The sequence below is a fragment of the Cottoperca gobio genome, chromosome 10, assembly GCF_900634415.1.
Source record: "Cottoperca gobio chromosome 10, fCotGob3.1, whole genome shotgun sequence".
In the NCBI taxonomy this organism is placed as follows: domain Eukaryota; kingdom Metazoa; phylum Chordata; class Actinopteri; order Perciformes; family Bovichtidae; genus Cottoperca; species Cottoperca gobio.
Genome location: NC_041364.1, coordinates 13,629,328 through 13,653,207, shown reverse-complemented (window position 1 = coordinate 13,653,207; position 23,880 = coordinate 13,629,328). Strand labels below are relative to the sequence as shown.

At 40.8% G+C, this 23,880-nt stretch overlaps 3 protein-coding genes across 3 annotated transcripts; all 3 read left to right on the top strand.

Annotated features, from left to right (window-relative positions):
* Nucleotides 1–521: 521 nt before the first annotated feature.
* Nucleotides 522–8,437, top strand: klb (klotho beta). The gene is made up of 6 exons (XM_029440938.1): nucleotides 522–1,286; nucleotides 2,925–3,438; nucleotides 4,101–4,369; nucleotides 4,468–4,724; nucleotides 4,943–5,874; nucleotides 6,805–8,437. Exons 1-6 carry the CDS (start codon nucleotides 522–524, stop codon nucleotides 7,218–7,220), a joined length of 3,153 nt encoding a protein of 1,050 aa, XP_029296798.1. The 3' UTR covers nucleotides 7,221–8,437.
* Nucleotides 8,438–9,013: 576 nt separating this feature from the next.
* On the top strand, nucleotides 9,014–14,988 carry ube2ka (ubiquitin-conjugating enzyme E2Ka (UBC1 homolog, yeast)). Its single transcript, XM_029441850.1, has 7 exons — nucleotides 9,014–9,380; nucleotides 9,998–10,091; nucleotides 10,317–10,375; nucleotides 10,508–10,590; nucleotides 11,486–11,585; nucleotides 13,447–13,575; nucleotides 13,671–14,988. The coding sequence occupies exons 1-7, from the start codon at nucleotides 9,318–9,320 to the stop codon at nucleotides 13,743–13,745; spliced, it is 603 nt and encodes a 200-aa protein (XP_029297710.1). The 5' UTR covers nucleotides 9,014–9,317; the 3' UTR covers nucleotides 13,746–14,988.
* A 2,296-nt stretch (nucleotides 14,989–17,284) lies between these two features.
* On the top strand, nucleotides 17,285–22,397 carry LOC115014790 (neuronal acetylcholine receptor subunit alpha-9-II). The gene is made up of 5 exons (XM_029441849.1): nucleotides 17,285–17,572; nucleotides 18,566–18,720; nucleotides 19,486–19,666; nucleotides 20,393–20,744; nucleotides 21,337–22,397. The coding sequence occupies exons 1-5, from the start codon at nucleotides 17,477–17,479 to the stop codon at nucleotides 22,119–22,121; spliced, it is 1,569 nt and encodes a 522-aa protein (XP_029297709.1). The 5' UTR covers nucleotides 17,285–17,476; the 3' UTR covers nucleotides 22,122–22,397.
* The last annotated feature ends 1,483 nt before the right edge of the window (nucleotides 22,398–23,880 follow it).

Sequence of the window (23,880 nt, the reverse complement as noted above, 5' to 3'; positions counted from 1 at the left end):
TTATTGACACAAGAACCTTTTTACAGCAATCAACAGCATGTTAAGAGCTGTATGTGCGTGCTCAGGAATAGCTCAGTAACATCCTCTTAAGTGTTGGTCCTCTCTCTTAAATGCTCTTTTTTTATTTGGTGGTGTAATTGAAGGAGTGTGTATGGTATTAGTCGAGAAAGTAATTCACCAGAAACTTGTGTGAGTGTGTGTGTGTGTGTGTGTGTGTGTGTGTGAGTGTGTGTGTGTGAGTGTGTGTGCGCGTGCGTGTGAGAGTCAACCTTTGTATGTTGTGTGGACATTATGTGAAGGGAGGGGCTGAGTGGGAGTACAAGTACACTAAGGGAGAGATAGGGAAGTCTGAGCAGGTTTTCAGATGGATAATGCAGCACCTCGAAGCCTCAGATGTTACTCGCTGTGATCATTCTCCTCCCTTCTCCACCATAATGGGTCTCTTGTCTTTCTCAAGAGGATTTATGATACTGAACAGAACATTTGCTCCGGATTTCTGAGACGAGGTTGTCTCCTTCAGTATGCTGAACCATCCTTCCCCTCCCACACGACAGTGCCTTTTACTCTCCCTCCTGTTGCTGGTGTGTGGTTGCAACAAGGCCGCCTGTTCTCTTTGGGAGGGCAAGAAGATTTGGCAGCAGCCAAAGCCGGACCCCATCATCAAAGATCAGTCTTTCCTTCATGACACCTTCCCTTCAGGATTTCTTTGGGGTTCGGGGACGTCTGCCTTCCAGACAGAGGGAGCCTGGGATCAGGAGGGGAAAGGCCCATCCATCTGGGACCATTTCATCCACTTCAGTGTCAGCGATAATTTGACATCCGAGACTGCCGATGTGGCTAGTGACAGCTACGCTCGCTGGGAAGAAGATGTGGAGGCGCTGGAGTATTTAGGTGTACGATCGTACTCCTTCTCTCTCTCCTGGCCCAGACTCTTTCCTGATGGGGATGCCAGAGGTAAGCCTAACTCAGCTGCTGTGGAGCATTACAGCCGTCTCATAGAGAGGCTTCTGGGAAAGAAAATTGAGCCCATTGTGACCCTCCATCACTGGGACTTGCCACAAGTCCTGCAGGAGCACTATGGTGGCTGGAGAAATGACACCATGGTGGGACTGTTTGAGGAGTATGCTGCCTTTTGTTTCCACACATTTGGGAGCCGTGTTAGATACTGGCTCACGATGCATAATCCATACCTGGTGGCTGTGCAGGGGTATGGGACAGGTGTGCACGCTCCTGGAGAAACAGGCGGTCCTGCTGGCTCTCTCCTTGTGGCCCACAACCTCATCAAGGTAAGTCCAACGCAGTCTATTGATTTAACGTAAGTCTGTAGAATTAATATGGTCTGTACTCATCGTCTGCTTTTTCTGCCTGGGCTGTAGACGACAAAAACATTTCTCTCTTGATATTGACCGTCTGTAAACTTTGAACCTCTGCAGCAGCTCTATCTGTTTATGATCGTCAAAGAATGTTTGCATCCTTAAGACACAAGACAGTGACGCAAGCACAGGCCGCACCAATGCTTCGATATTCTGTTGCAATCGAATTAAAACAATGCAGTTTAATTTATTGCATTGTAACATATAACTGGGGGAGCCAAGTGCAAAGCCTTAATGCTCACTTTTTATTAGGGATCCAATACTGGCCAAAAACACTGGATCGGATATGGAGGGTATAATCCGATACGATCCATTAGTTTAACTGTCTGTCAACAGCTGTTGTTGCGTTATGTTAAATTGAGTGTTGAGTTACATCTGGTATTTTACACTGGAATTGTATTTCCTCGGTTATTCTAAATACTCTGATTTAAACTTGTACACAAAAAGGTGTAAAAAACGTTTACGAAAGAGGCAGTTGTTGCATTACTGAGTCTTGTTGTGGGCTATGTATTTCTTCCTTTAGTGGAGTAGAATATTTGTTTTACAGCTTGAGCTTGATGTTTTTTTTAAGGTTAAGCACAGTGCATCCATAGTAATGTATTATTAACAGCTTTATTAAGAGAGGGGGAAAAAGTATCTGATTGTATCTGTATCGACAGATACTCAAGGATGCGACATTGGAAATCAGAAAGTTGCATCGGACCATCCCTCCTTTTTATTTTATCTCCTTAATGACCAGTTGCTCATATTTTATTTTGACAGGTTTGTGATCAGTAAACAGGATACTTAAAGAGACATTTAGGTCAAAGTCCACCACATCAGCACTTCTGTGTGCTGCAGTGAAACCGTGTGTGACAGGAAGTCATGGAGATATGCCTCATTAATAATCACGTTACTGCAGCCTAGCACAGATGGTATGTGGACAGACTTTCTCTAAGGAAGTTATGTATTTGTTCCCATTTGCTCATTTATCTGTTAGATAACATGATATCTCAAGAAACTATATACAACTTTAAATGAAATGTGTGTAAAATAAGGCCAAATCAAGGCAGAGGAAGAAGGGATTTTCTTACATATCATCTACATTTACAATACTTTATATGAATACAATTGGACTGTCTCTCAGTCTAGCATTTAATGCAGATCTGTATCCATATGCATATTAAACATGTACACAAGTTTTCATTGAAATAACAAATTCAGCTGATGGCGCACCTGTTGGAGAGATATGCGCTCAGTGAGTGCTTTAATAAGGTTTTGCAGTGTTTTAAAAGAGCAACAGAACTTCTTCACAGCAGACATTTTAACTTGTCGTAGTGAGAAAAGCTCACTAATACTGATAATGATGATGGCATTGTTCCATTCAAGTGACAGTGCATCAGCAAACTGAAGCTAAATGGAATCAGACATCATTCATTTAATTATTTACACATTTGCTTTTCCTACTGTAGCATTTAAAAAATGTCTTCTGCGGAAAAGGCCTATTGTACTATTGTGAATTGTGTTGTAGACTACAGCGCATCATAATAATGTGTCTGCTGTGATTTGCAGGCACATGCCAAAGCATGGCACACCTACAACACCCACTTCCGTCCAGCTCAGAAGGGTAAAGTGTCCATCGTTTTGGGATCCCACTGGGTTGAGCCTCAAAGAGGACAAGCCACAGCTGCTAATGTTGAGTTTTGCCAGCAGTCGATAGAGGCTGTCCTTGGCTGGTTTGCCAACCCCATCTTCGGTGATGGGGACTACCCAGTCTCTTTAAAAATAAAGTATGGGGCCCTCTTGCCCACATTCTCCTCTGAGGAGAAGCTCTGGGTGCAGAACACAGCTGACTTTTTTGCTCTGTCCTTCGGGCCGAACAACCTCCGTCTGGGCCGGGGCCTGGTCCTGTACGGGCAGACTGTGACCCCGGACCTGAGGCGCATACTGGGCTGGATAAAGCTGGAGTATGGGGACCCGATGGTGCTGGTGACCGAGGGAGGCTGGTTTTCTGAAGCCAGTATAGGAAAGGAGGACACAGTGGCCATTTATCTGATGAAGAGGTTTATCAACCAGGTCCTGCAAGGTAAGAGAAGAAGAGAAAGAACAAAGAAAAGAAAAGAATGTTTCAACATATTAGAAACGTACATGCTCTCAAATTTAGAGATTTGTTGGACTTTAAAACTGCACAAATAATGTATAAAGTAAATGATAAGATGTTGTTCTAAATGAGTTTGAGTCAGTATGAATGGAGAGGAGTTTTCATGTTTATAAAAACAATGATTAGAACAAATGCAAAAAAATAAATAAAATGTATAACAGTCAAAGGAGTTAATTTGTGGGATAGATTTGAAAAGCAAATGAAAATGTGTAATACGCTTAATAGATTTAAAACAATATTTAAATTGAAAAAAGTAAAACTGAGGTTGAATTATTGTGAATAAATTATTTTTGGGACTTTTTGGGAATATGTAACATACATTTTGTATTTTGTACGATTTTATTTTGTTTCTTTCATTTTCAGTATATACATTTAATGAGAATTGTTTGAAATTCATTCAAATTCCACTATCTTAAAAGTAATTACTTAATATTATATATATATATATATATATATATATATATATACATAAATTATGTTTTATTATGTTTATTTCAGTTGTATAGGTTGAAAATGACCAAACCAAACTAAACAGTAAAACAAGATATATAATCTTTGCACTTTTAATGCCGTGTTTTCTTTAACAGCCATCAAGTTCGATGGTGTGCAGGTGATTGGCTACTGCGCCTGGTCCCTTGTGGATGGATTTGAGTGGAGTTATGGCTTCACTGTTAGGCGAGGCCTTTTCTACATCGACTTCAGCCAACCAAACCGACCCAGGACCCCCAAAACCTCTGCTCAGTACTACAGGCGTGTTGTCGCTGACAATGGTTTCCCCAGTGATGAAACCTCCAGAGAGATCAAAGGCCGTTTCCCCTGCGAATTTCACTGGGGTATTGCTGACTCCACTTTACAGGTTAGAAGAGAGAGAATCTGACAAGACGAGACAGTGATTGTTATATATATTACTATATTTACCCTGATTTTCTTTTATATCAATTTTTGTTATTGTAGGTCCACTTCTACCCTTTCTCACCACAGTTCACTGACCCCCATTTGTACAGCTGGAACCTGACGGGGGACGGATCGTTGCGTCCAGTCCCGGGGGTGAAGATGCACACCAGACCAGCCCAGTGCACGGACTACTTGACCATTCGTGGTCATCTTAGCCTGTTTGCGTCCACTGGGGCATCTCACTACCGCTTTGCTCTAAACTGGTCTCTGATTTTACCCCACGGAGACCTCTCAAGTGTGAACACTGAAGCTCTGAGGTAGAAATACACAAACATGGACAATTTATTTCAAAATGCGGCCCAATTTTCTTAGTTCCAAATGCAATTAAATTAAAAACTATAACATAACCTGATTGACACGATATATTTAAGACAGATTTAGATATACTTAAAGATGATATCTGTATCTCTTTCTGTCTACACACATTAACTGCTGATTCTATAATCCTGTTTCATGTTGTTATTGCATCTAAAAGGTATTACCGCTGTGTCCTGACCGAGCTCAAGAGGCTGGACCTGAAGGCTGTTGTTATTCTCTACTACCCCACACACAGAGCTCCAAACCTGGGCTTGCCTGGGACACTGCATGCCTCTGGAGGTTGGCTCAACTACACCACAGTGGAGGCCTTTCAAGAATATGCAGCACTGTGCTACCAGCAGCTGGGGTCCTGGGTTCCCTACTGGGTCACTGTCAATGAGCCAAACAGACTGGTAGATGTTTATTCCAGTGGGAAAGAGAAGCATCAGGCAGCTCACAACCTTCTTCTGGCTCACGCAAAAGCTTGGAAGCTGTATGAGAGGGAACACTTTAGTGAACAGAGAGCACTTGTATCACTCGCATTACATGCAGACTGGGCCAAACCTGCAAACCCCTTCCTGGACTCGCATACGGCAGCAGCACAGAGATTCCTTTTGTTTGAACTTGGTCGTTTCTTAGACCCGTTGCTTGGGACTAGATATGAGGAGAAGCATAGCAAGGGGGACTACCCACAAGAAATGAAGGCATACCTGGAGGAGAGAGCTCGAGTAATGGGCCTCCCTGGATCACCTCTTCCTAGCTTTACTGAGGCGGAGAGGGAGGAGCTGAGAGGGTCATTGAGTTTTATCGCACTGAACCATTTTACCACCCGTTTGGTCTCTCCATATCCAAACACACAGGCCAATTTTCAGCAGAAACAACACCCTGATCATGGCTGTCTGGTCCTTTCTGACCCCACCTGGCCCTCCTCCAGTCTGGGGCAGGCTGTTGTACCCTGGGGCCTACGGAAGATCCTGAACTGGATGAGCCAGAGATATGGAAGGGCTCTACCTATCATTGTCACAGCCAGTGGGGTTGATGACCAGGCTCCTGTGGACGACAAACTCAGGCAACACTTTCTCAGGAGTTATCTGCAGGAGGCCTTCAAAGGTGGTACATGCATTTCAGATCCTACATCTCCATCTCTAATGTTCCTCTTCGACTCAGAATGTTTTGCGTAATAACTTTTTCAATAGGAACAAAATGCCCCTCTGCAGTGTTGAGACAGAGGCACAGATCCACAGGGAATACAGGTTTTATGACCATATCGCTTCCTACAATAAAACCTGGATTTAATGAGAAACCATGAAGATCATAAAAAGAAGGAGGAGGGGAGAGAAAAAACATTATAGGCGACAGTGTTGATCAGTGGTATGTTCATACTTTGCCCTTTATGGTCGTTAGCTCATCTGTATTGCACACACACACCGATGTGGACAAAATACTCAGATATTTTAAAGTAGCAATACCACTCTGTTACATGTAAAAAATATTTTTTTTACAAACTGTTACTTAAGTGAAAGTGCAAAAGTATTAGCATCAAAATATACTCAAAGTACCAAGAGTAAAAGTACTGATTCTGCACAGTGGCCCATTTCATAATATAATATATTGTATTATTGTATTTATTTAATGCATTCATTTTTTCATCACAATAATGTTGCAGCTGGTAAAGGAGGAGCTTTTCTTTATTGTTTTACTCTATATACTGCCGGGTATCTTATGAATCTTGTTTATAACATATAATAATACATGATCAATTATTTATTAAATAAATGTAGTGAAGTAGAAGTATTAGGTTGCAGGAAATGGACTTAAGTACAGCACATGAGTAACTGTACCTCGTTACTGTCCACCACTGATTGCACACGTGTTGTTTTATAATATGGATTCATTATTTGGCATGTATTTGAAACACTTTGTTCTTTTTTGTGAAAACAAAGTATCTGGTTTATTTATATTGCTCCAAGAAGAAGAGTAATTGGAGAGTCGATGAGGGATTCTTATCTCACTTTTTTCCGTTATACTATTTGTCTCCAGCTCGCCAAATAGACGGAGTAAACCTGCAGGGCTTCTACGTGTGGAAACTGCAAGATCGCCATGCCCCGCAGTTTGGCCTCTTTACCTCAACCCACCACCAATCCAAAGCCAAAGCCTCCATCGCTGTCTACAGAGAAATCATCACTCATGGCGGTTTCCCTGAGGACAACACCATGCAGACCTGCAGGTTTAGTGAGCTGCATGAACCTTGCTCTGTATGTGCATGGATGTTCAAGAATAAAGCCATGTTTGTCTTCGGAGGTTTCATCTTAATAACAGCTGTTATGTTGGCAGCACTTGTCATATTTGTCGTCATCGCCAAGAGAAACCAAACAAGAGGTAGGGGGAGGGGGGTGAACAGGAGGAGAAGAAGGGAGGGAGTCCCTGTATGCTTGTGTCCTCCTGTTAAGTGCTAACTGTAGAGACATTGATTCTGTAATGTGTAGCAGACAAACTGTGTGTGGTTCATTGACAGAAAAGAGAAATGATCTATAATTGTGTCTCGTCCAATAATGCATCAATTGTCTCTGTGCTTATGACGAATCTGTGATCAGTTTACCAACAAATACTGTCAATAAAAAGTGTCTCCAGACATTTTACTGTAATAACGGACTATTAAGATGGAAGGTTAGGAAAATTGGGAAAAGCAATTTTGTCAGTATGTTCATGCCGTTAAATGAACATGAGATCAACAGATTCACTGAATGCCAAAGACTGGCTCACATGTTTTATAGTTCACTATAAAAAAAGAAGAAAATGCTTTACCTAATTAATGACCTTACCTTTGACCTCCATCGGTCAATGCCATGAATCTAGTATTGTAATAAAGTCTGTCAGTGATGATTATATTGTGTTGATCCGAGTAAAATGCGACTTGAATATATTGTATTTGATGAGCTGATTTAATTGTGGATTATACAAATCTTTGTAAGACCAAGATTTAAAAATGATTTACAAGTGGTATCCACTTCAAACACTAGATATGACATTTACTGTTTGATGCAGACTGTGTGAATCTCCACTGGACAATGACGCCCCCTAGTGTCACAGTTAGTCGCTCTGATAATGTGAAACACGGGTCTTTCTTTTGCTAAAAATGGGAAGAATAAAATAAAGTGTACGCTAATGTATTTGTGTCCACCAATGTTTGTGACTGTGGACCATTGAGATAACTTTGTATTTTAGAGGTTGGCACGATTGTTCTTAGGGGTTGAGTCTGCATTAGAGCACAGCTAAGCATGTAACATACCTGGATGACTGCGTCTCCATCACTTTGAATCAGTAGCCTTTATCTTTAATTGTTCTTCTAAAGTGCTTCTCTGGGGATGTTCTGGTCAATGAAGAGTAAAGGTTCAAAAGCATATATCTTTGATTTGCATGAAGTAGTGTTTATGACAGACAGACACACAGGTTTAATTGGGATCATAAAATAAAAAACAGGTGCTTGCTGCAGTAATGGAAAGCGACTCTTCATGTGATACATACACAAAACCTAAAAACCTGCTAATAAGAACAGAGTTAAAAGTCAAATATCACATGGTAATGATTTCATGTAATCTGCTCTTCGTTGTGTGAAATCATGTTTACCTGTTTAGGTTTGTTCTTTCACTTTGTATTAAAATGTGATCTAAAATGTCCTTGTTTTTCCAATATATACCACCCCGATGGTCATCAACAAGTTTTTAAGGTCTAAATAATTATACATTTTTAAAATGTTAAAAGAATGTACGGCCATATCATTTCAATTAATACATAAATAAAAATAACTACATCAGAAGTTAGTATAAATAGAAACAATAATATTAAAAAAATGAAAGAAATATCATTTTAATTATAGTAATGATTTTGGTGACAGACGTCTTCAGGGTTAGGGTTAGGTACATTTAAGCTACTGACATGCATTTCTATTTGTTACAAAGAGACTCAAATATGGGGATGAATTCAGAAAATGTGCTTTATTGATATGAAATCTCCCTTAGGAAGGTTAACAATCGTAACGTTACATAAACTGTTTTCATCTGTTACATAAACTGTTCTCATCACATTCAAAATAAGTGATTTCCCCCCCCTTCAATACTAATTGCATGTGTTGTTTTGCACAACAGTACAGAAAAGTCAATCATAAAACAAATGACTCTAAATAATAATAATAACAATAACGATAAATTATTCATCATCAACAGATCGACCAATAGGAGAAGGCGTTCAGGATGGCAATACAGATCACATGACCCCTCTCATCCAGACTGCATGCAGTTTGGTATTAAAAATGTTTTCAGTACAACCATCCATTGTATTGTTACACATTTGAGAAATTAAGAATACATGTTGAGCTCTTTAAAACGAATTACAGCATCACATTGATAACCGGGACTAACGGCGCTCGTGGCGAACAACGTTGCAGCTGTTATTTTTGAGGTTGTATCCAAAAAGTGCAGAAGAGCTACTGTAGGCAGAACAAGCAGCTAGCTAACGGCGGCGAGGCCCCAACCGGACGGGAACACGGGGGAACCATGGCCAACATCGCAGTTCAGAGGATAAAACGTGAATTCAAGGAGGTGCTCAAAAGTGAAGAGGTTGGTTGTCACATTTGCCAATTAATGTTGCCGCTTTCCTTTTTAATTTCTTTGACTACGAGGCTGTTTGTTAGTGACGCGTCGCTGGCTGTCAGCTCTAATCACCAAGCTGCTAGCTTTAGCTAACTATCAGCACGGCAATGCATCCGGCTTCACAAATGGCTACTAGCGCTAGTTATTAATTATGCCAATGTGGGGAAGTTAAAGCCAGGGACGCTATTGTTGTTAGCCAGTAGTTATCAGGTTATGGAAGCATTGATAATTGAGCCTAGAGTTCATATTGCTAACTGGCTAGCTTATCATGCCTCCCATGGTAAACCAAGCTAGCTGTGTTAGCGAAGATAGATTGGTGTGATCTGCGTGTAGGACTAAACTCTCGCATATGTCCTCCTGCATCTGCATAGATTCGTCCCAACTTACGTTAGAGAGCGTATTATGTATGTAGATCCGTAAGAAGTGTGCAACAAGTTGAGGTCAACTTTGGGTAATGCTGCGGGGGGGTGTCAACTCTGCTGCATAGGCAGGTTTGAGTTTGACAGCACGCTAGCTTAACACTTTGCAGGCTGCCTCGCTGTCTGCTGAAGTTGTAATGCTTCTTTGCTTTTTCACTCTTTCAGACGAGCAAAAACCAGATAAAGGTGGATCTGGTGGATGAGAACTTCACAGAACTTAAAGGGGAGATAGCAGGGCCGCCTGACACACCATATGAAGGTGAGGGGCTCATTCAGACTCACTGCTAACCTGTATGCATGGTTGCACAAGTTCGTCACTGGCAACTTTATTTTTGAGAAGGCCTCACCAACTAACTATTTCAAGAGGCTTTTAATCCTTAATTATCTACACTAAAGCTATTTGCATCTTAACTGTTACCCTTTTATCACATGCTTGAAATGGTCATGATTGTTGAATAATTGTCATACCTCCCGTTTCTTCCAGGGGGTAGATATCAACTAGAAATAAAAATTCCAGAGACATATCCATTCAATCCACCCAAGGTATGGATTCGTTACTGTTATTGTTACTGATAACCATCCCTTTCCTTGAGGACATTGACTTCAGAAATGTTCCATTAACTGTGCTAATCTGTGGAATGATTTTCTTCATACTATTTTCATTTAATCTCTCAGGTGCGGTTTATCACAAAGATCTGGCATCCCAACATCAGCTCAGTCACAGGTGCAATATGTCTGGACATTCTCAAAGACCAGTGGTGAGTGAATGTGCGCCAGCATTCCTAAGATTCTTCATCCCTCACACATCCATCATGATATACTTTTCTAGTCTTGTAACATTGTTTTCCCTGCCAAAGCCATTTCTAAGTTCTAATGCCCAACCAGTCGAGAGTTAGATACCAACACGACCCTCTTACCAATATTTTCAATTGTATAACTATTCAAAGACCCAATATGCACCGAATGAGTGATGATGTGGAAAGCATTAGTTGGTAATTCCAATAAGTGTTCAGGATCAAATGTATTTCAGGGTTGAATGTTGTTGTTTTTTTGGTCAGAAATCCACTTACTCAAATTTAGCTTGTTCTTGTACAAATTGTTTATTATTAGCATTTATTCAATAAAAACAACGACGACTAAAGCTAATTGTCATGTTTAGTCTTTTTTTTTTAACTAAACGAACCTGGAGTTTTTCCCACATCCTTTAACGTCACGTAACTAAACTCCTGTTTCCAGGATAATGGAAATGCTCACTTGCACTTCAACTCATAAACTTTCTCTTTACCCTGCCAAGTGCCACTTCGGTACAGCGCATGACATGTGCAACTCTCAACAGAGAGATGAGAAGGAAGCGAGATGGCTCATTTCTTAGCTAATTTCATAATCAGCTCCGGAAATGTTTTAATTCTTTTTTTTACTACTTTCCTGATTGGGCAAGTGAGTTGGTAGCTTTATTTGCCCGACTTGGCAATTTACTTGCCCTGGGCAAGCGGGTAATTTCTGAGCCCTGTATTTAAACTACCTGGTCCACTATAAGGACGGGTATTAAAAATATTCCTCCATCAATTCCATGCAGTAACAGAAACTTTTGGGGAAACGCATGAGGAAAGTTGACTTATGTTGCACTAAACGGTCTCCTCTATGATCTTTCAGGGCAGCAGCTATGACACTGAGGACGGTCCTCTTGTCACTACAAGCTTTATTGGCAGCCGCAGAACCAGATGATCCACAGGACGCAGTGGTAGCCAATCAGGTGGGTGTGCATGCATGTTTGGATTTTTGTTTGGCAAATTTACTGTGGATATCTACATCAAATTCTTCAAGCAGAGCGACGTACTGTATCTGTATAATATTGTACTAACTTCTATCTGACACTAGATATCTTCTAGGAATTTGATTATTGTAGAATTGTGATATAGCTCAAATATTTGTATCTTGTAAAGGCTTCAAATATCAGCTGGACAATGTTTATAGGCCGAACGATTACTCAAGAAAATAATCACCATATTAACCGCTAAGGAAAATAATTGTTGTTGTGTTTAGAACAGGAAGTTCCTCTCCATTGCCTTTTCTTTGCCTTGAATTTACAATAGGAACATTAAAAACATACAAGAAGGATTGACAGGGAAATATTTGTCCAATCAGGCTTCTAATCCAGGACACTGATCGCGATATGCACCTCACACATCTGCCCCTGTCAGCGGGACATATTAAAATCTTTTGGACAGGTTTCCATAAAAAAAACTTGGTGGACATGAAATTCTAACCCCAAGAAACAATTGCTTAATTGTTATGTGTCTTGAATTTCATACTTGTAGTTTTTGCCAAATGACTGTCAAACAGATCTTATTATCTACTTGACACACAGTTGTGCACGGTACATGCACTAAATGTTATTCATTTCAAAGCCTTAACTATGAATATAAATATGATGACTAGCTCTGTAATATATGGAAGTGCCTTGAATCCATTGTGTTTTGCTACCTACACCTCCAGACCGTCTCATGTTGACAGGAGAAGTGATATCATTTTTAACGTTAAAGAAATGAATGATTAGCTACCAGAGGAAATATTGGCCATGATTGCTACTCTGATGTTAATTGTCGAGTAGATTTGTTTCCAGGTTCATCGGTGTATGACCCCAAATTGTTGCTTTTTTAAATGACTTCTGTATATAGTCTGATGCAATATCTGTCTTTCTGTGCTGCACACGATTAAGTGTTGCAGGTTAAGCAATACTCAATGCAGCGCTAGTACTGTTGTGAAATATCATGTGTAGGCAGTGAGCGGTTTGCACTTTGCCTGCTTTTCTTATTGGAAAGATAATCCTACTCTATCAAACAATTTAACACCCACATACTATCACTAATCCTTGTGTCATGTAGTAACAGTCATCGATCGCTAAGCAACCCACATCTCAATGACACACGCATGAAGGAGTGAAATGAGGTTGGATAAGAGTTAGTATAGTGTAAGATGTTTTTTGTTTTGTGGATCTCCTGATTGTCATGAGTTGCAGTTGGAGGTCCAGTATGGAGTAGAAACCTGAAGCTGTTCAGGTGGTTTGGAAGGTGTTGCACCGTAAATTGTATTTTAGCAGCACTAAAAACACTGCATGAACATTTGACAATAACAATTATTGTTGTGCTGTATAATAACCCTTTCAAATGAGGTATGGGTCAGTCCCAAACTAAATGCAAAATTACAGTTGATTTCTTTTATCCAGCTGTGTTTTTATTTGTTAACATTTAAACGCTAATAGTTAATGATGATGTAAAATCTACGCCTGCATTACATTTGAAAAAACGCAGCATGGAAACAGACTGCTGGGCAGCACTGGGCATAAATGACTGCGTGGCAGACTGCAGCTCTACAAGTTCCTCTAGCTCTGACTGTCTCAGCAGCCTATAAAATCTCACAGATAATTATTTTTATTGGCCATCTGTTGCCACACATACAAAATAGTATCGGTGGCTCTTGAGTGCACTACTCTTCTGCCCGTATGCACATATGTGCTGCGAGCTCTAAACTAAGTAGTAAAGCACAAAGTGTCAGTAGTTGATCATGGTGTGCTGATCCCCCTTCAAAGATACTTACTGTCTTTTTTTTCACAGTACAAGCAGAATCCAGAGATGTTCAAACAGACAGCGAGGCTCTGGTCTCATGTTTATGCAGGCGCTCCCGTCTCAAGTCCCGAGTACACACGCAAAATAGACAAACTCTGTTCCATGGGCTTTGAAAAAGTGAGTATCTCTCAACTAGTTTCCCCCCCTACTGTGCATTACACTGCTGAACTCTGCTGCAGAATAAAAGTTCTGAATGCTGTCTTTCTTCCCAGAATGCAGTAATAGTGGCGTTGTCGTCGAAATCCTGGGACGTGGAGACAGCGACAGAGCTACTGCTCAGTAACTGAATCTTGACACCCTCTTCATCATCTTCTTCTTGATCGCTTTACCCCCTCCACACACACACACACACACACACACACACACACACACACACACACACACACACACACACACACACCCCCGGTCTCCTCTGAATTCCCGCTGTCTGAAGGCGTCTTCCCCCCTGTTGCACCCTCTGTTTCACTGTGGACTCCTCACCTCCACACTTCCCCTCTTCTCCACCCGCCCCTTTATCCCCTGTGTGTGGCATCTCTCCTCCCTGCTCATCACCTCTGCTGTACCTCACTCCAATCAGTCGCTCTGTGAGCTCTCATCTCTGGTTTCTTTTAAGTTCATTCGACATTCCACTCAGTGCTACAATCAGAACTTCAACCACATCTTCACCCCCTTCGAAGCGAAATGCCAGACTTAAGACCCCGCCCCTCTCCCAGCTTTTCTGGCTGTGTCCAAGAAGTGGCTGTCAGCGGCTTATCCTTGCCTATGCAGTGCATTTAGTTTCATTTGTGAAAAACCTTTGTAGGAGCAAGTTAAGCCATTCAAGGAGGCTCTTTTGGACCTGTTTGTTTTTTTACACACTTATGGGCCGGTTTTCTTAACAGGTAATGAGCAGAGTCCGAGACTAAACACATCTTTACATTAATATCACTTCTGTAATTTGTTTGCGCTGTGTCCAACGTCACTACCTTCACTCGTCTCACACAACCAACATTTTGGGGGTATTGTATAGTGGCATAGGTTACTTGTAATTTAGTAAATTTTGGACATTAAAATAAAATTGTGGTAATGTAAGTATAGTAGCAAACATGGAGTTATACAGCCACAGTGTAGGGCGAGTCTTATTCCCTGTTCTGGAAAACAGTTCATAAAGTGTCACCGAGGTGTTCTCACACACACGTTTCTCACACTTCAACTGTTTGACGAACCCAAAGCTTCTGCAGCGAACCCCAGCTCCCATCCCCCACATCTATTTCTTGACATGGCTTACTTCACCTGTCCCTTTCCCCACATTTTTTAAAACTTTTATTTGCTTTTGGCCTCATGCAGGAATACATTTGGATTCTTGTTTTTAAACTGAAAGAAAACAAAACAAAAAAAACTTGTTCAGCAGTAACACAACCTGTCACAAGTCTGGATGGAAAGGGTTCAAAATGAGTTTGAAAAATATTGCATCATCTTAACTGCGCCAACAGATAAATATGTCAAAATGATTCATCTGTAAATAAAGATATTAAAGTCTGTGTAAATTAATCTGCACTCTGTCCTTTCTGTGGCATGTCTTTGCAGCGCTGTGTGATATTTCTCAATTGCAATCATTCCCCCCCCCCCCCACAACAAGTTGAGCAACATGAAAATACCTGGCAACAATGTAATGTTCATTCTGCGTATAACAGTCCGTTTCTTATTAGTTTAACCTCGGTCACAATATTGATAAATGGAAAAAACGATTTATGCTTGTTGGTGTTTTAGGATCCAACGTGTGTTAATAAGCTTATTTGGCTGTGCATACATTTGAATACAAACTGGGGTGAGGCACTAAATTTAAAACACCAACAGAAATTGAACCCACAGGGATTTACATTGCCAGTGAAAATGGAGCATGTAAGCCAATTTACATGAAGAATGTGCATGCAGAAGAACTGGTGAACGTATTCTGTATATTTGCCTTTCTACACAGTAGTGTTGTACAGTAGTGTTGTACTGCTGTTGCATACGTTTCCTGGTTAAAAAAGCTAATTTATTTTGTTCATTTGGAGCGTCAACAAGGTGATACAGGCGCTTATCATAATGTTCAGATCACCTTGCTTATAGTGAGGCACGCTGAGAATGAGCACAATAACAGATGGCCTGCCTGGTGGCACGTTGTGCCTCCAAGAGTCCCTGGCAATAATCTGAACACAGCATTTCAGCCTGCATGCTCGCACCTAACAGGAGGAAATCTGCCATTGATGCGTTTTTGTCTGTTAATCAACAGCAATATGTAGTGTAGATCCATAGGACATACTACGACGGCTGCCACTTATACAGTGGATATAACTACTGCACTGCACCTGCTCCACAGTAAACTAGCCTCAGGTTTCCCAGGCATCCCGAGTGACAAGAGCTTATTTTGTATCCGTCCACTGGATGCTGGCATGTACTTCCTACCATCTGGAACTCCTCCAAGCATCCCGGAGCAGAGAGGACTGTTCTACATAGGGCTGAATACATGAGACTGGAAAAAAGAGCATGCTTCCTGGCTCATGTAATGGCACTGAGATAATCACTCTTTGTGCTGTTAAAATGAAAACCAAATAAATGAACTGGTTGCATTATTAGTGTTGAAGGTCCCATAGGACTGACTTCACCACAGCATACCTCCCGGGACGCACTTTATTCCAGCCACACTACAATAGATTCAATTTGATGTTTGGACACATAGGACAAATAAAACAGTATTGCTTTTGGGAAATATAATGCCTGTGAACATTCTTTATTAGGAATAACCCCTTGAGATGTACCATCTTGTTTTCATGACCATAATACAATGTAGCACAATTAGACAAAACAATTCACAAAAAACTAAATAACGCAATTAGACGAAAGAAATGTGACCAAATTAATATGGATCATTCATTAATAGATTAAAGAAAAGTCTTTTCAAGTCATATCTGGTGTTTTTCTGACTAGCTCTAACTGGACTTCACTTCCTGTGGTGTATCTTCAACAAACCAATTCACATTTAGATTAGTAGTTTAACTAAATAAAAACGTTTTATTTGCAACTTTTTTTTTTTCATTGCATGTGTCACTTTACAGTTGGCAATCATGACTAGTGTTATTACTATTTATTTGTTTCCACGTCTACAGAACACGCCCTGATATTACTCAGCCACCACCTGATTGTTTGTATGTGTGAGTGATTGATTTCCCCTCTTTTCTCCTCCATACCTTCCTAAAGTGTGTTGTAGGAGCAGGCCAGCAGCTCACCTGGCTGCGGGCGTCTGATTGACAGCTGAAAAGCCCAGTGTGTGTGGTGAGGCGATGGTTCGTAGGCATCCTGTTTCTGTTGCTATGTGATAGCCGGAGTTTTATTCCGTGTCTCAGCAGACATGCGGACTCCCCTGCCAAGCAGTAAGAGGCTGTCTGACCGCGAGAACGCTCAGATGTAACGGGGCTCTTCTATCTGCCATTGAGTTCAACTGAGGTTGAACGGGCGCCATGTAGGCCTGTTAGGAGATGATTATTGCTGGTTGTAGTTACCTTTTATTTCTTCTTGGAGGTGTTAATAAACGTTCAAGATGATTCCAATAATCTGCCTGGCGATGCTGCTTCCTGAAGGTGAGTCAGACACTTGTGCTTGCAGAAAAAGGATCTCTCTGCTGTTGTTAATTATTTGTTTAAGAGATTGTTCTGTTTCTAACTTGCTTGCATGTTTTGTGCCTTGCTTTGTCATTGTTTTTCATAATACAGTATTCAGTCATTATATAGCATTTATGGCCGCAACATGGATGGCATTCAGAAAGAAGAAAACAATATTAAACAGTTGGGAATAGTTGAAATGCACGATTAGAACAATGTGAAGGGACTGGTAACAGTTCCAGAAAACAGTATCACATCCAGCTCAGTACAAACATATACATTAAAAAGCCCTAGAGTTGTTTTGTCAAAATCTTTGAGTTTCCTAATGACTGTAACTCACCTCTCCAGTGGCTCACTCGGCACAGGGTCATTATGCCCACAAGCTTCTGAATGATTTGATGGAGAATTATTCCAGCGCTCTGCGGCCTGTCGAGGATACAGACAGAGCCCTCAACGTCACCTTACAGATCACCCTCTCTCAGATCAAAGACATGGTGGGTACTAACTCAGTGGCTAAATCCTCAAATCTAAATTCTTTAGTGCTCATTATCTGTACTAAATATTATGGTAAGATATTAATGATCAAAATTAACCATATTTCTTCAAACCAGACAAGACTGTCACAACAACTTTGTTTAATGGGAGGAATCTGTAAAACCATCTCTCTAATATTAAATAGTAACTGCAGATGAATCCGTCATGCACACAAAGTTCTTATTAAAAAGATGTTATTTTAATATTGTTTTGATGCCTAATATGTGACTATTTTCAGTAATTACTAAGAGCTCATTCCTCATCACAGCACCATAACAAATCAATAGTCAACATAACATTTTGTGGACGATCAATTAGTTACACTGCACCCTTCTCACAGTAAAACGACCTAATTGTAATCCCTGATGATGTGAATACTGATACCATAGAGACACTGAACCTACAGCTTAAAGCCTTCATCGCTAAGACAGGTGTCACCAATGGATGAGTTTGTAGTTGCGGATGTGTGTGAATGACACGCAGACCTCCTACTGTACAGGCCGGGCTTACTGTTACTCAGCTGGCTCAGGTTCCTGTTCGGGTTCATTGCTTTGTCAACCCACAGTGAATTAGCACTTGTGTGAGTGTGTGTGTGTTGTTTTTTTAAGAGAGAAAAGAGCTCTCCTACAATATGTTATGTCACTAAATTGGCTTTTATGTTTTGATTGGTTTGCTTCAGTAAAGCTCTGGCAGCGATACCAAAACCACCCCCACCTACCTTCACCCCCGTCAGCCAGCTACTCTGCTCATCCACTTGATATTGACACACAGGACTGGATTTCAGATGCTGTGATAATCTGAACCCCTCGTAATTCTCACAGAGAGTTAATGAGCAACAGAGAAATGAGAAGGAGACAAAGAGGATCGCTCTTTAAACTGCTCTTAGTATGTATCCAATAGTGCGTGTGTGTCTGTTCTCAATTGTGTGATTGTGTCTGTGTGTGTGTGTAAAGGATGAGAGGAACCAGGTGCTGATTGCATACCTGTGGATCAGGCAGACATGGCATGACGCTTACCTGAAGTGGGATAAAGAGGACTATGATGGACTGGAGGTGATCCACATCCCCAGCAGCCTTGTGTGGAGGCCAGACCTCGTCCTCTATAACAAGTACGCCCGTATGTCACACACACAGACACACACACACACACACACACATACACACACACACACACACACACACACACACACACACACACACACACACACACACACACACACACACACACACATTATCTGATCTTCCTGTTTCATCTGGCCTTATGTTGCCGATTTAATCAATTCTCATTGTAATAGGTTAAGGACACTGTGTTAAAAGACTAATTCCAGCATCAACAAAGTACACTTTTAACAGATTGAAGCAGAGAAAAGGATTAAAATGAAATGACATCAGCTAAAACATCTATAAGAAATATGCAGTGTGTAGGAAATATTTTGTTTATAAGGTTAAGTTTTACAAATGTTGTCTGACATGATCACAGCCACTCTCATACACAATTCATTGAACATTATACATAAACTTTATGTTGCGTTTTGTAGTTTAGTACACCCGTTTTGCATATAATGTCGTAGAATAAGTAAATATTTTAATGTCTGTATTAAAATGGCCATAAGCATGTATTATATACAAGGCACATAAAGTATGTTAATATACACTGAGTTACCACTTTACAAGGGGGCTAATGGAGTCCAGCACAAAACTGCAATTTATGTATCAGAGATCACAGAGTGTTGAATCTACTCTATTGACTGTTGTTTTGGCTCGTATTAAAATGTAAAAATGTGTTTTATACACAGTTTACTCAGTCTCGAAAGCACAGACGATCATTAAACAAAATAACATGTGACTTTGTGTCAACTTTTCTCTTCCTCCAGAGCCGACGATGACTTCTCAGGACCGATGGACACCAACGTGAGACTGCGCTACAACGGAGAGATAACCTGGGATGCTCCTGCCATCACCAAGAGCTCCTGTGTGGTGGACGTCTCCTACTTCCCCTTTGACAGCCAAGAATGTAACCTGACTTTTGGTTCCTGGACCTACAATGGCAACCAGGTTTGTAGAAAAAACCTGTACCGTACTCGCTTGTTATCCACCAGGAGGATAATGATCAGTGTCACCTTAATGTACCACAAGCAAAACTGTATTTCTATAGCATATTTCAACTGGTGGAAGCACAATGTGCTGCACAACCTTTGAGCCACAAACACTATATAGAGAGCGTAAAGAAAAAACATTACACATAAGTAAGCACCATTAAAACAAAGACGTACATGTTAGATGTGATGATGATAATGAATACGATTAAAATAATTAAGATCAACAACCAAACAGTAAAAATATAATAAGACATGTGAATTAAAACTAAAAGAATAATATTCAATTAAATCAAATACTAAAACCAACAGTTGACCAATAAAAAATAATAAGACACGTGAGTTATAACCAGTAAAAGATATAAGAATAAAAAAATATATAATAGGAACTAAGACTGGCAATAAATGTCTTCAGTTTAGTTTTAAAGGACGATAACGTTGGAGCACACATAACATGATTGGGTAGGACGTTTCAGCGGCTTGGAGCATAAACACTCAAGACTCACTCAGGTCTGGGTTTGTCAGGCTATGAATCGAGAGACTCATTGTTACGAACCATTCTCTCTGTGGTCATACATAAGTGTGTGTATGCATTTACTGAATTTGTCTTTTCTTGTAAAATGTCAGTGGGTGTAGCTGGTTGTGGGACTCCTCTAGACCTACTCACCCATTGCTCTTATTCCAGGTAGACATCATTATGGGCATGGACAGTGGTGACCTGTCAGACTTTGTGGAAAATGTGGAGTGGGAGTGCCACGGGATGCCGGCCACCAAAAGTGTAATCATGTACGGCTGTTGCTCTGACCCGTATCCAGACATCACCTATACAGTGCTCCTGCAGCGCCGCTCGTCCTTTTACATCTTCAACCTCCTACTCCCCTGCTTCCTCATCTCCTTCTTGGCTCCTCTGGGTTTCTACCTGCCTGCAGACTCCGGGGAGAAGGTTTCCCTCGGAGTTACCGTTCTGCTGGCTCTCACTGTGTTTCAGTTGATGGTGGCTGAGAGCATGCCTCCGTCCGAGAGTGTGCCCCTTATAGGTAAGATTGTGTTAGGTTAGGATTGTGTTAAAAAGGAACAAGAGAACGCCTGTACGCCGACTCAATGCCACACACGTTTATTAATGGCTATGTTTTGATCCTACTTGGATCTTGGTCGGGTCAGAATGTTTACAAAGTGGAAACCACGTCTCAATACATCATGTGTACCAATAGGCGGACAAGCTCGATGATGGGAGGTGTGCTTCATCTAATACACCCAGGCTGATAAAGCATCCACAAAAAAAAATGCATGTTGTTATTGTTATAGAGGAAAAGAGAAATCTTGAATACATGTACAGAAATTGGGTCTAAACACTCTTCTAAAAAAGTTATCTAGATCAAATCACAATAAGGAAAGAAAAAGTTGTTGTATTTATAAGGATTGTGTTAAAGCCAATATGTATAAGCCTGTATAAGTGAAGCCTACATACTTGTATATAAATATATATGGCTAACATGGCTTTATATTTGAGTGAAATCTCCACAGATATCAAAAATGTTAACAAATTATTTTAAAAAGTCAAAGAAGTACCTTGTTGTTTTGGTTCTAAGAGCAAACTTCACTCTGTTTTGGTTCCTATCTGTTACACAGGGAAGTACTATATTGCCACTATGACCATGGTTACAGCTTCCACATCTCTCACCATCTTCATCATGAACATCCACTTCTGTGGTGCAGAGGCCAAACCCGTCCCCCACTGGGCAAAAGTCCTCATCATTGACTACATGTCCAAGATTTTCTTTGTTTATGAAGTGGGTGAGAACTGTGCCTCTTCCTCCTCCTCTTCTTCGTCTTCTCACTTCCCCCAGGATGATATCCGTCACCAGCAGCTCAACTCTCATATTCATGCAAATGGTAAACCAGGGAGCCACAGTAGCCAACAGGACTGGCACGGTCGCAAATACCCCAGACCTCAGACCCCCAAACCGCAACACCATCCCAGAGTGAAAGCCCAGCACCACATCACCAGAGAAGAGGGGAGCCCCTTCTCCAGCTTTGCACCTGGGAAATATGAAGGCTCTAATGGGAAACTCCCTACAGGTGACTGCTGTAAAGAAGACCAGAAGGTCCCCTGCTACCCTGAAGACCAAACGCTGCCCTGCTGCCCCGAAGACAAAAAGCCTCCACCTCATGGCCCCACTGTCACCTTCGGCCCCTGCATGTTCTGCAGCCATGGTAGTGGCTTCACCGGCATGGACACTAAGCTGGTGCGCAATGTTGAATATATCGCCAACTGTTTTCGAGAGCAGAGGGCGACATGCGCCAAAGGGGCAGAATGGAAGAAGATCGCTAAGGTGATGGACAGATTCTTCATGTGGATTTTCTTCATCATGGTCTTCCTCATGAGCATCCTCATCATTGGCAAGGCGCCGTGATGTTACAGATTTGTTTAATATTTGACTCAGTGAACTGTTTTTGGTCAAATAAAAAAGTCAAAGGGACTATTTAGTTTTTTATAAACATGCACATTGAAAAGTATATGGCTTTTTCTTTATTATTAATATCAGTGCTGATTAAAGTGATGTGAAAATAAACACATTTTACTATGCCTTCACTGTTTGTGGCCATGCTGTATTTATTGAACATTAACAATAATGTTAAAACCCATGATTTATTACACGCATAATCATTTTGTGTTTTATACATAGCAACATACCATTCTTTGTTCTTCATCTAAAACAAAACAAAACAAAACGGACGAGACTATGTCAATTTACTGTATGCAGGCAGTGGAGAGAACTTGTAATGAAAGGGACATGTTTGATAATAAATCCTTGTTTCTGCTGCCTGCCACTCTGCATGCCTTTTGACTACTTTGCTCCCTATACAATCCTTACCATCTCTTTTGATAGCATGTTGTAAATGTACAGTTTGCTACCATCCCCACCATGGCTTTAATATACTGTTCATGTACTTCACCATCTGACCATTGAATACATATAAGGGCATCTTTTATTAAGTTAAATATGACCAATGGAGACAGCACATGTCTTATTCACTACTGTGAAATCAGATGCCTGGGGCTTAGTGTCAGCGCACGCTCTGGATCTGCAGAATCATTTCTCTGTTCAAAATCATCCAGTGAATAGTTAATGAGCACGCTTTGTTTGTAGCGCAGCCAGGGCAGTGAGGATGTAAGATAATATGGAGCATTAATTATGTAACACACCCGGATACCCCCCTCTTCCAAAAAACCCCCATACCTTTGAAAGTCAAGTCAGTGTATGTGTGTGTGTGTGTGTGTGTGTGTGTGTGTGTGTGTGTGTGTGTGTGTGTGTGTGTGTGTGTGTGTGTGTGTGTGTGCAAGGAAAGAATAAAGAACAATAAGGAAGGAAAGGAAACCTAATATTGTTGATACCAGAGGTGGAATTTAAAACTACATTCATTAAATTAGTACTTAAGTAGAGTTTTGAGTATTTGAGTAAGTATTTCTATTTTTTAGCAAGTTTTTACTTCTACTTCACTAGATTTTAGATTGAAATATAATTGTATAAAAATGTAATATACTTTTTAAATAACATTTAGGATGCATTTATAGATATGATGTATTTCTGTAGATCTTCCTCCTTACTTATTCTTCATTATGACGCACTACAGTAGGTACCTTCATCTTACAGTAGGGGGCGATCTTTTACCACATACCATTCGGCAGGTGGATGCCCCACAGCTTACTGTTTGAAGCTGCATGTGGCAACATGAGTGCACGACATCTGCACCTCCGAATTATTCGCATTGTTTTTATCATCTACTCACAAAACTTCACCACTGAGGGGTAAAAAAAGATGAATAGGCTATTTATTAGACCTCCATGGCAAGAGACTAGACGTCACTGCAATTACATAATTAAATCTGGAGGCTATAAATGAAAGTGAGCTAGTGAGTTAAGAAATGTTGTGGCAGCAGGCAGCACGCCTGTTGATTGTTCTGTTTAGTCTCTCCAGTGCAGGCTCTCTTCAGCAGAAATCAAAGGGGCAGAAGAGTCATTGTTTTTTTATCTTCCTCTCCAAAGTGATTGTCATGCTGCAACACGATCCATGAGGCTATATTTGAGACTATCTTAAATGTTCTGTCTGAGGAATGCCGGCTGCATTGGTTTCTATTAGTGCTCAGTGAGCTGCAGGGGCCACAGCAGGC

What these genes read in the sequence shown, in the direction of transcription:
- klb (XM_029440938.1), top strand. Translation starts at nt 522, where the DNA reads ATGCTGAACCATCCTTCCCCTCCCACACGACAGTGCCTTTTACTCTCC. An exon ending in TGGCCCACAACCTCATCAAG is followed by an intron (nt 1,287 to 2,924) that starts GTAAGTCCAACG and finishes TGTGATTTGCAG; the next exon opens with GCACATGCCAAAGCATGGCA. An exon ending in TATCAACCAGGTCCTGCAAG is followed by an intron (nt 3,439 to 4,100) that starts GTAAGAGAAGAA and finishes TTTCTTTAACAG; the next exon opens with CCATCAAGTTCGATGGTGTG.
- ube2ka (XM_029441850.1), top strand. Translation starts at nt 9,318, where the DNA reads ATGGCCAACATCGCAGTTCAGAGGATAAAACGTGAATTCAAGGAGGTG. An exon ending in GCCTGACACACCATATGAAG is followed by an intron (nt 10,092 to 10,316) that starts GTGAGGGGCTCA and finishes CGTTTCTTCCAG; the next exon opens with GGGGTAGATATCAACTAGAA. An exon ending in ACGCAGTGGTAGCCAATCAG is followed by an intron (nt 11,586 to 13,446) that starts GTGGGTGTGCAT and finishes TTTTTTTCACAG; the next exon opens with TACAAGCAGAATCCAGAGAT.
- LOC115014790 (XM_029441849.1), top strand. Translation starts at nt 17,477, where the DNA reads ATGGAGAATTATTCCAGCGCTCTGCGGCCTGTCGAGGATACAGACAGA. An exon ending in TCTCTCAGATCAAAGACATG is followed by an intron (nt 17,573 to 18,565) that starts GTGGGTACTAAC and finishes GTGTGTGTAAAG; the next exon opens with GATGAGAGGAACCAGGTGCT. An exon ending in GGACCTACAATGGCAACCAG is followed by an intron (nt 19,667 to 20,392) that starts GTTTGTAGAAAA and finishes CTCTTATTCCAG; the next exon opens with GTAGACATCATTATGGGCAT.